An 11,962-nucleotide genomic window follows, 5' to 3' on the forward strand; every position below is an offset into this window, starting at 1 on the left:
TCCATATTTACTTTTTCGCATTGCATGAATTATTTTCACTTTAGCACATTTAATTTTCTACATTAGCATTGCATTAGTAAAAGAAAGATGAAAAGTTTCATGACTGCATTTCATCATTGCATTATAAATCCTAAGCCCCATGTGAATAAATCTATGGTGTAAATACCCATGGTAATATTTACTGTGGAGGCATAAAAATTAAAAATACCATGCATACATATTTTCTATTCTGCATATCATAAAATTAGAAAATCCAAAATATATTAGGTAAATATTCTGCTAATACAAAAATATTTGTAAACCTAAAGAACAGCTAATCTCCGGACGGCTGACCGCTAACCATTTTTCCTAATCCGTTCCATAAGTTTTGGTATTCTTGTTGGTATTTTACAGGATGACGTACAAAGATCAAGAGCAAGTTCACCTGGTTATTTTCATCTCATTCCATCCTGGGATGAGAAGGGCATCCACTGGTAAAACCACTCTAAGAAAGACCACAACAACATCCAGCTTGGGGGAGGAGCACCCCCCATGTATCAAGATAAGTATTGCTTTCCCTTTTATTTCTAAGTTTGCTATATAGTTACTAGGAAGAGATGCATAACTAAAATCAAAATAAAAATTTATCTTTGTCTTATATATATTAGTAAAAAAATGAAAACAAAATAAAAGGTGTGTTTAGTTTTCTTTAAATTTGTTTTTTAAGAGCTAAATAAAATGGACTCTGAGGATAATCTCCTGCAATGGAAATGATGAATAGTTGCCCTATTGTAATTCCTTTTAAGTACCTAGTTTTCAGCCTTGAATTTTTCCGAGTTTTGGATACGACTGTTTTGATGTAAGAATTTGCTCTGAACTTAAACTCGTGGGTAGCATATGCTTGATCTAAGTCTAGATAATTGACGGATATGATATGAGAAGATCTGAGCTGATGTTTATCTTATTCTAAGTGATACTAAAGTTCTAGAGATTTATCTTTTGAAAAACATAAAAATTCTACATGATGAGCTTCGGTATGACAAAGCTTTAATTCCTACCAGAGCCATATATGATATTTAGACTAGAAAAACTTCCACTCATATATGTTGCTTGTTTTGCATTGAGTTTAGTCAAGCTTTGTTGACCCTTATGAGAGGTTTTGTCATGCTCTTAAAATCAAGATCACGTACACACCACCCACAAATACACTAATCCTACACTGGGGGTAGGTGCAAAAACATGTCATTCCATCTAGATCCACCTAAAAATGTTTTACTCCTACTCTGGGGTGAACACCAAAAATATGTTCATAGGATTTTCCATCAATTAGATGCTCCAAGTTCTTGTTGCTATCTCTCAAAGGTTTTATTACAGAAAAGAGGCATGGGGCTATGCAAAAGTTATTCACAAAAAAAGACAAGAAAAGAGAGAGAGAGAGGAGAAAAAATGGACAAGTGTCCGAGATATTTAAAATAATGGGTACTCAGATGCCCACCTAAAAAAGAAGAGAGATGAATAAGATAGCCCCTGTTCTCTTGCAAAAAGATTTCCAAAGTTTTAAAAGAGAGATATGTTTTTAAGGAGCATAGTAGAAATATGTTAGCCACCATATATATCCACCATACATCCACACACATGCACATCTTAATTTGATTGTATGACTCAACTCTCTTTGGATCCAAGGTTTAACTTTACAATATATGTATTACAAGTGTCGGTGCAGAATGTGACCAACTAGTAAATATTTGTAGTTTTGTCCTACCACTCAATGATATAGGGTTTATACTGGTTCAGGCAACGTGCCCTACGTCCAGTTTAAGTCAGTTGGTGACTTTATTCTTGAGCCCAGGTGCTCGAAGTCTGTAGTGGGGTTACAAATGAGAAGGAAAAAGATAGGGTGTACAAGAGATCCGGTTGACTCCGTTCGGAAGGGCCGAGAGCGACAAGAGCTCCGCTATGCGCTAAGTGTTCAAGCGTGTGCTTGGGGTTCGAACCCGATGATTCTGTGGTTGTGAGCTAGTGAACTTGATCGATGTTGGTTAACTCAAAGGGACTCAAAAAGCTCTCCTTTGCTGAAGGGAGCGCATCCCCTTTTATAGATAAAAGGGATAGCTTTACAAGTGAGAGGGTGAGGGTATGTATGCTACTAGGCTCTGTTGCCCATGCCGATGGGTACAAGATAATGGTAGGCGCCTACAACACTGTTGATGTCACTGTAGAATGTCAGATGCACATGGGAGGTTGCGTTGCCTTCTTCATAAATGAAAGATGTCGGTATCTGCAAATACTGTTGATGCCTAAAGACATATGAGGAGTTTCACCATGTTCACCTGGTATGGTAAATCCCAATGCCCACAACACTATCGATGCCTAGGGGCATGTGGGGGGCCTTACCGTATGGGAGTTTACGGCACCTACAATACTATAGAGGGAAATATCGGCGCCTACAATACTGTTTGTGTCAGGGCGATTGTAGAGTACTGTTCCTACAGGTGTACAGGGTATGGTCCTTGGTATCGTGGATTGACTTGTGCGCCCTGGCTTGCTTTCTCTGTTCATCCCTTGGTTCCTTCCGAGCGGGCGTCCCTGGTCAGATGGCCCCAGTCGGTCCTGGTTGCGTCAGTCGGAGAAGAGCGGTGAGCAGGGTTTCTGTGAACCCTGGTCAGAGACGCGGGGTCGAAGTCAGACTGTAGCGCTTGGGCTTGGCCTTCCAATCGGAGAAGCCGTCCAGAGGCGGCTGGAGTCCAAAGCGAGCGCTCCGGTCGGAGAGGTGGGCCAAAGTAGTCGACGAGCGGGTGTTGTTCTTCTTTGGCCAGACCTTCTGGTTGGTGACTGGACTGCCCTTCCGGCCTGTTGTTTTTAGACTCTTGGGCCAGCCCATGAGTTGTGTGCTACCTGCTTGGGTCGAGCCTTGGCATGGAAGCCGGTCCCCGAGGGACCCTAGGTTTATGAACCCGACAGGAGCCCCCGAGCCCCCAGGCGAATCGGGCAGAATCGTTCGGGGGGTTTTATTTTTGACGGGGGTGCGTGCGAGCGCACCCGCGGGTGTAGCCCCTGAGCCCCCGGGCGGTTCGGGCAGAACCGACTGGGGGGTTTTCTGTGTTGTCAGTGGAGGAGGTTTCCATTTTGTCGGTGGGTGCGTGCGAGCGCACCCACGGGTGTAGCCCCCGAGCCCCCGGGCGGTTCAAGCATAACCGTCTGGGGGGTTTTTTCGGTAGCGAGCGTGTGTGCGCATTTTTAGTTGGGACGGAGCTTGTTTAACCAAGACATCATTGTACAGCCGAGGCATTTTTAGTTGGTTGAGAGATTGAGACAAGATTCACTAATCCCTGGCGTCGGTGCGCGCCGTGGGATTGGGTGAGGAAGTTAGTTTTGATCGAGACAGAGCTCACTGATCCTAGCATCGATGCGTGCCACGGGATCGGGTGAGTTGGAGTCAGGGGTGAGATCGGGGTCGCGGACCCAGGTGCTTTGGAGCATAGTCGGAAGCGTAGCTGGATGGGACGAGATCGAGGTCGCAGACCTAGGTTTTTGGAGCGCAGTCGAAAGCGTAGCCGGATGGGTGAAAGGTCCTAATGGCTAGAGGGGGGGTGAATAGCCTAATAAAAATTTCTACAACAACACTTAACCAAATGGTTAGACAATTATGAGGCGAAGCGAGTGTTGCGCTAGCCTACTCAAAATGCAAGCCACCTACCACAATTCTAGTTTAGATAGTGTCAATTCACACAAGAGCAATGACACTACCCTATGTTAGTGTGCTCTCAAAGGCTAACTAAAGAGCCACACCAACCAAGCATGCAAGCTCTCACAACTAGCTATACTAAAGAGCTTGTCAACTAGTTTGCGGTAAAGTAAAGAGAGTGATCAAGAGGGTTATACCGCCGTGTAGATGAATGAACCAATCAATTACGAAGATGAATAACAATGAAAACCAATCACCTCGGAATCAATGATGAAGACAATGATTTTTACCGAGGTTCACTTGCTTGCCGGCAAGCTAGTCCTCGTTGTGGCGATTCACTCACTTGGAGGTTCACGCGCTAATTGGCTTCACACGCCAAACCCTCAATACGGTGCCGCACAACCAACACAAGATGAGGATCACACAAACCACGAGCAATCCACTAGAGTACCTTTTGGTGCTCCGCCGGGGAAAGGTCAAGAACCCCTCACAATCACCACGATCGGAGCCGGAGACAATCACCACCTCCGCTCGACGATCCTCGCTGCTCCAAGCCGTCTAGGTGGCGGCAACCACCAAGAGTAACAAGCGAAATCCGCAGCGAAACACGATCACTAAGTGCCTCTAGATGCAATCACTAAAGCAATGCACTTGGATCACTCCCAATCTCACTATGATGATGAATCAATGATGTAGATGAGTGGGAGGGCTTTGGCTTAGCTCACAAGGTTGCTATGTCAATGAAAATAGCCAAGAATATAAGCCACAGCCAGCCATGGGGCTATAAATAAAGCCCCAATCAAATAGAGCCGTTATACCCCTTCACTGGGCAAAACGCGCTCTGACCGGACGCTCCGGTCATACTGACCGGACGCTGGCCCTCAGCGTCCGGTCGCCCGATGGACGCCACGTGTCATCGCCTTCAAACATTGTTCGTCAGATTCCAACGGCTACGAAGCTGACCGGACGCTCCGGTCAAAACTGACCGGACGCTGAAGCCCCAGCGTCCGGTCATTTCCAGTAAGCTCCCCGAGGCATGTTTTTCTGACCGGACGCGTCCGGTCCACCTTGACCGGACGCAGCCAGCGTCCGGTGCTCAACCCTAGCCTACTGTGCCGTCTGACAGCTCGACCGGACGCAGCCTTTCAGCGTCCGGTCGCTGAGTGACCCAGCGTCCGGTCAGTAGACCGACGCCAGCATCATTTCGACCAACTCCATTTCAACTCTAACTTCTTCACCCTTGCTCCAATGTGCCAACCACCAAGAATTTTGCATCCGGCACAATAGAAAATAGACATTTCATTTTTCCAAAAGCACCGAATCCCGCCTCGTAAGCTCGGCGGGAGGGAGAGAGGGACCCAAACCCATCTCAACCCTACAAGCACCTTGTGCACGTGTGTTAGCATATTTTCACAAATATTTTCAAGGGTGTTAGCACTCCACTAGATCCTAAATGCATATGCAATGAGTTAGAGCATCTAGTGGCACTTTGATAACCGCATTCCGATACGAGTTTCACCCCTCTTAATAGTACGGCTATCAAACCTAAATGTGATCACACTCTCTAAGTGTCTTGATCACCAAAACAAAATAGCTCCTATGGTTTATACCTTTGTCTTGAGCTTTTTGTTTTTCTCTTTCTTCTCTTCAAGTTTAAGCCCTTGATCATCTCCATGCTATCACCATTGTCATGTTATGATCTTCATTTGCTTCTCTACTTGAAGTGTGCTACCTATCTCATGATCACTTGATGAACTAGGTTAGCACTTAGGGTTTCATCAATTCACCAAAACCAAACTAGAGCTTTCAATGGGGCGAGATTAGGGTCGCAGACCTAGGTTTTTGGAGCGTAGTCGGAGTGGGCGAGTTCGGGGTCATAGACCTAGGCTTTTTGTGTCTTGAGCCCCCGAGCCTCGTTGGGCCTTAGTAGGGGTTGGTGCGAGTTGTGTGCGTTACCCCATCCTCGGTTCCTCACAACCGGAGAGGCTGAGTTTTATCGCTTGTCCCGATCGCTCGGGCTCGAGTGACGCGCTCAGTGAGTTCGCTAACGAGTATGACCAAGCGGAATCTAGGTCCGTCGTTCGTGATGGGGTCGGCATAGCCCTCTTGTGACATTCCATTGCTCCTTTACCTGCAACCCGGCAGATGCCTGGGTCGTTCTAGAGACCGACCCGGGTGGCCTAATGGTCTCCCCTCGATGGAGATTCTGTGGGCTTGGTGAGAGGTTTAGGATCGAACGAGAAGGTTGAGATGACCTAGTTTGCTAGACTAGGCGAGGGCCGCATGGGGCTCATCTGCGATTTTCTCCCCTGGCTTTGCTCATGTCGAATGAGGCAATCGCTGCTTCATGACACAACACGGAGTGTTGTGATGCATTTCGCTGCACGTGCGATGCTTAGTTCCCGAGCCCCTAGGCGGTTCAGGGCTCGAATCATCCAGGAGGCATGAGCGTATGAAATGAATGCGTGTATGGATGTATGAAATATTTATAAAGAAATAGAGGGGTTTGGTAGTTTCTACCTTGATGACTTGAGTGACGGGGTTTGGAGAGCTTCAATCGGAAATGTCCGACTGGGACCCGTGCTTGTCGTTCATGATGGAGTCAGCATGGCCTACATGGGGCGTCCCTTCACTTCCTACCTGTGTCTCGGTGTGTCTTTCTGAGCCGTTCGATCGACTTGGGAAGCCCGATGGTGTCTCCCGGTGGAGATCCCATTTTGGGTTTTTCCATGTCTCGCCTAGGGAGGTGGAGAGCCCGCTGCACGTGGTGACGCTTCGTCTCTCATGCCTGGTTGTGCGGTAGTGGTGGGCCATACCTAGGCCACATTCTGCCTGACCGGGCGTCGCTCCGTCTGACCAGGCGTCGTTCCGTCGGTCAGTGTACATCCCATCGTTTCCCATCTGTATTGAATGGGGAAAGGGAGAGAGTTTTTCGCTCTGATCTTTTGCCCCTCTTCAGCTGTCACATCTCCTCCTTAAATAGGGGGCAAGGGGGGCTTTTCGTCATAGTCCTTTGCCTGTTCTCCAACTATTGTCCCTCCTTCTTCTTCCTCCTCACCGAGAGTGCCTGTATGCCATGGTGGTTCCTAAGTGAGAGAGATGGTAAGTGAGGGGGAGGACTTATAGATCCTTTCATGAATCCAAAACGCGATGTCGAGCTGGAGGCTGCCCGGGGCGGTGTTGGCCATCTTTGCCTGAGAAGGGGTAGCTTCCGTCGAAGGGGGTGGCTTGCTGGACTCATCTGCGAGGCCTTCTTCGAGATGGAGCCATGTGTGGACTTTCTCTGGTGGATCTTCGTCGGGCGAGCCTTGTCAGAGGGGAAGTTGCTTGGGATCATGCCGGTGGAGGGTTCCACGCCTACAGCTACTCAGGTTGGCTAGTTCATAAAGTTTAATGAGATCTCTTCCAGTCATGGCGGCCATACCTCAATTGCGTCATCCCTGACTAGGAGCTGCCTCGACTGCATGAGAAGGTTAGGAGCTCTATGCTCTTCTGCTGAGCATCTATGGGCATGACACCCTTGAGGTACCCGTTGCACTTGCCGAAGTTGAGGGAGCGAAATCGGGTGGGTCCCTTGAGGTACCCGTTGCACTCGCCGAAGTCGAGGGAGCGAAACCGGGCGGGGCCCCAGCGAAGGTGGTTATGTCTGGCGACGTGTGCCGTGGTTCCTCCTTGGGCGTTCAGGCGATGTCGTCGAGCGGCCGCAGTAGTATTTGTAGTAGTAGAAAATGTAATAATTGAGTTTGTGGGTGAGTCCCCGTGTGAACAATTTTTTTGTATCAATTAATACACCAGTACTGCTTTTTGTGACAGAACCACGATATCTGTTCCTTGTTTCTATCCTGGCATGATTTTCATTTTTACGCTTTTTCCTCTCTCACTTGCTCGTTAGTTCTGTAGGCCGCAGCTGTTAAGAGCCTGGGCGTGGCCCACGGGGCTCGGCTGCCTGTAACTGTAGGTCGTGGTAGGGTGCGTTCGGTTGGGAGTAAGAATAGAGTCACGTAGGGCGATCAAAGGAATGGAATGTGCTTCCGCTCGGGGACAAAGTTGTTTTATCATGTGATAGTAAGGAGAAGAGAGGTAATATTTGATGTTGTATCCTTATGAAGCCCTCGAGCACCCCGGGCTGAGAGTGTTCGGGCTAGGGTGCTTTTACAGGAGCATGTGTTAACTAAAAAGCGGTTATACCAAATTTAGGGGAAAAATGACGTAGTTGTTCAATGTTCCAAGTGTTGGTGAGAACATTGCCGTTGTTGTCCTCCAGTCGGTAGGCGCCCGGTCGGATTACTTCCGGTCACCGTATAGGGCCCTTCCCATGGTGGAGAGAGCTTGTGTTTTTCCTTTGTCAATTGGGTCCTCCGAAGTACGAGATCGCTGACTTCGAGTATCCTCCCTCTGATCTTCCTTTTCATGGTACCTACAGAGGGTTTGTTGGTAGCGAGCGGAGTGGATGACGGTCGTCTCGTGGGCCTCTTCGAGCAGGTCGACTGCGTCTTGTAGGGCCTCCATGGCTCGGTCACGGTCGAAAGCCTTCACTCTTGGGGCGCCGTGGTCGAGGTCGGAGGGTAATATTGCCTCAGCTCCGTAGGCCAAGAAGAAGGGCGTGAACCCTGTGGATCGGTTTAGGGTCATTCTTAGGCTTCAAAGGATCACTGGGACCTTTGAAACTCATCGCCCATCGTACTTGTTGAGTTGGTCGAAGATGTGTAACTTAAGTCCCTAGAGGACCTTGCCATTGGCGCGTTCGACCTGACTGTTAGTTCATGGATGTCCGACCAAAGCCCAGTCGATCATGATGCCGTATCCATCGCTAAAGTCTAGGAACTTCTTCTCGGTGAAGTTAGTCCCGTGGTCAGTGATGATATAGTTAGAAACGCCAAACCGGTAGATGATGTCGAGGAAGAATTTGACTACCTCCTCCGAGCGGATGTTGGTGATGGGCTTGGCCTCTATCCACTTGGTGAACTTGTCGACCGCTATGAGTAGGTGAGTGAAACCTCTTGGGCCCTTTTTGAGGGGTCCCACAGTGTCGAGGCCCTAGACCATGAATGGCTAGGTGATGGGGATGGTTTGGAGCTCCTGTGCCGGCAAATAGGTTTACCAAGCGTAGAACTGGCATCCTTCACACCTGTGGATGACCTCCTCTGCATCTCGCAGCACAGTGGGCCAGTAAAAACCTTGGCGAAAGGCTTTTTTGACCAGCAACCTTGGGGCCACGTGGTGTCCGCAAATCCTAGCATGGACCTTGAGGAGGAGCTGCCTCCCCTGGTTGGTGGGGATACACTTCATGAGTACCCCTGATGGACTCTGTTTGTAGAACTCATCACCGAGCATGATGAAGGTCTTAGCATGTCGAGCGATCCATCTGGCTTCAGTCCTTTTGGGCGGGAGAACCTCCTTGAGGAGGTAGGCGAGTAGCGGTACTCGCCAGTCAGCTTGATTGAGTGCCAATATGGTGACGTTCGTGGGTGACATCATCCTAGAGGTACTAGGATCGGAGCCCCTGAGCGCTGGCTTGGTGTTGGGGTCAGAGCCCCCGAGAGCCGGCCGGGCATCGGGGTCAAAGCCCTCGAGTGCCGGCTGGGCATCGGGGTGTGTCTGGATCGGACTTTCTAGGATGCGGGCGGACCGCTCGTGGACATCGTTGATGAAGACCCCACTCAGGGATGGATCCCATCTGGCAGCCAATTTTGCAAGGAAATCGGCAGCATCGTTGTCCCTTCGAGGGACATGATGTAGTTCGATCCCCTGGAATTTGTCCTCGAGCTTGCGCACCTCTTGGCAGTATGCTGTCATGAGGGGGCTTTTGTAGGACTCCTTCATGACCTGATCCATGACCAGTTCTGAGTCGCCACGAATGTAGAGTCACGTAGCATCGAGCTCGATGGCGATGCGTAGTCCGTTGATAAGGGCCTCATATTCCACAGCGTTGTTTGAGGCAAAAAAATGGAGGCGGATGGCGTAGCGGAGCCTACTCCCGTCTGGGGAGATCAGAACCACTCCAGCCCCCGAGCCAGGCGCCATTATGGACCCATCAAAGTACATTGTCCAGTACTCATGGGTGACGTCCAGGGTCGGTAGCTAGACCTCCGTCCATTCGGTGACAAAATCCATAAGAGCCTGAGATTTAATAGCGATGCAAGGGGTATACCTGATGTCATGGCCCATGAGTTTGAGTGCCCACTTGGAGATTCGTCCTACGGCGTCGCGGTTGTGGATGATCTCTGAGTGGGTATGAAGTGACGACCGCAACTTCATGGTCGGTGAAGTAGTGTAGGAGCTTCCTGGTCACCATTAGCATGGCATATAGGAGTCTCTACACCTAGGGGTACCAAACCTTGGGGTCGGTAAGTACCTCTCCGACGAAGTATACGGGTCGCTGTACCTTGAGCTGGTGCCCTAGCTCCTCCCTTTCAACGACCAGGGCAGCGCTCACCACATGGTTGCTTGCCACGATGTAAAGGAAGAGGGGTTCTCCCTGTTCGGAAGCGACGAGGATTGGGGCTGACATCAGGGACATTTTGAGGCTTTCGAGAGCCTACTAGGCTTCCTCAGTCTAGACAAAGGTGTTCGTCTTTTTGAGGAGCTTGTAGAGTGGCATCCCCTGTTCGCCGAGCCGGGAGATGAAGCGGCTCAGGGCAGCCAGATAGCTGGTGAGCCTTTGCACGCCCTTGACGTTGTGTATGGGGCCCATGTTGGAGATGGCCGTGATCTTTTGGGGCTGGTCTCGATGCCGCGCTCGGACACGATGTATCCAAGCAGCTTCCCTTCGGAACCCCGAAAACACATTTTCGGGATTTAGCTTGATGTTGAACCTTTGGAGGTTCATGAATGTTGTGGCCAAGTTTGCGATCAGGTCGCAAGCTTGAGCTGTTTTGACCACTATGTCATCAACATAGACGGCGATTGTTGGTTTTGGCCGCTCGGCTTGATCAGGCTGATCGAGCGGGTCGATTTGGTCGGCGAAGCATTGCTGCGTGCACCTTTGGTAGGTGGCGCCAGCGTTCTTCAGGCCGAAAGGCATGGTCACGTAGCAGTACAAACCATATAGGGTGATGAACGAGGTTGCGAGCTGATCGAATTCTCTCATCATGATATGGTGATAGCCTGAGTAGGCATCTAGAAAGGAGATGATCTCGCAACCCGAGGTAGAGTCGACTATCTGGTCTATGCACGACAAAGGAAAGTGATCCTTTGGACATGCCTTATTGAGTCCAGTATAATCAATGCACATTCTCCACTTCCCAGTCTTCTTTTTGACAAGAACAGGATTGGTAAGCCAGTCGAAGTGGAATACCTCTCTGATGAATCCGATTGCCAGGAGTTTGGCGATCTCTTCACCTATGGCCCTGTGCCTTTCGTCGTCGAAGCGACGCAGGCACTGCTTGGTGGGCTTTGAGCCCAGGATAAGGTGCAATGCATGCTTAGCGACCTCCCACGGCATGCCCAGCATGTCAGAAGGCTACCATACGAAGACATCGCGATTGTCGCGTCGGAAGTCGACGAGCTCGTATTCCTATTTGGCCGAGAGCTAGGTCCTAATCCAAACCATCTTGGTTGGGTTGGTGGGGTCAATTCCCACCGCCTTGGTTTCCTCGAGCGGACAAAAGGCCACTAAGGAGGTTGGTTTGTTGCAGTCTAGGACTGCCGAGGCCGACGATTCCCTGAGCCGCGGGAGCTCGGATGAGTTGACGACCGTAGTGGTGAGCTCGTAGTGCTCACGGTCACACATGAAGGCGTGCAAAAAGGCGCTACTTATGGTGATGACGCCATTTGGTCTTGGCATCTTCAGCTTGAGGTAGGTATAGTTGGGGATTGCCATGAATCTTGCGTAGCATGGCTGCCCCAAGATGGCGTGGTAGGACCCTAGAAAGTCCACCACCTCGAAGGTGAGGTCCTCCGAGCGGAAGTTGGCCCGGCTGCCGAACATGATGGGCAGATCGATCTGTCCGAGTGGGTATGCCTGCGCTCTCGGGATTACCCCATGGAAGGGGGAGCCCGCCAGGCGAAGCTCCGATCAGGGGATGCGCATGGCATTGAGGGTGTTGATGTATAGGATGTTGAGGCCGCTGCCTTCGTCCATTAGTACCTTGGTAAGGCGCTTCTTGCAGACGATGGGGTCGATGATGAGTGGGTAGCACCCTGATCTCACGATGTGGGAGGGATGGTCCCTCTGATCGAAAGTGATCGGAGATTCCAACCAGCTGAGGAAGGAGGTGATGGCCATCTCGGCGGTGCATGCCTCTCTATAGTGAACCTTGTGCTATCGCCTGGACCAGATGGCATCGGATCCGCCGA

The 11,962-nt window shown here is 50.0% G+C and overlaps 1 protein-coding gene across 1 annotated transcript; it reads right to left on the minus strand.

The window, feature by feature from the left end:
* Positions 1-11,195: 11,195 nt before the first annotated feature.
* Positions 11,196-11,594, minus strand: LOC136515320 (uncharacterized). Its single transcript, XM_066508946.1, has one exon. The coding sequence runs from the start codon at positions 11,592-11,594 to the stop codon at positions 11,196-11,198; it is 399 nt and encodes a 132-aa protein (XP_066365043.1).
* Between the last annotated feature and the right edge of the window lie 368 nt (positions 11,595-11,962).

This window comes from Miscanthus floridulus, chromosome 17, assembly GCF_019320115.1.
Source record: "Miscanthus floridulus cultivar M001 chromosome 17, ASM1932011v1, whole genome shotgun sequence".
In the NCBI taxonomy this organism is placed as follows: Eukaryota; Viridiplantae; Streptophyta; class Magnoliopsida; order Poales; family Poaceae; genus Miscanthus; species Miscanthus floridulus.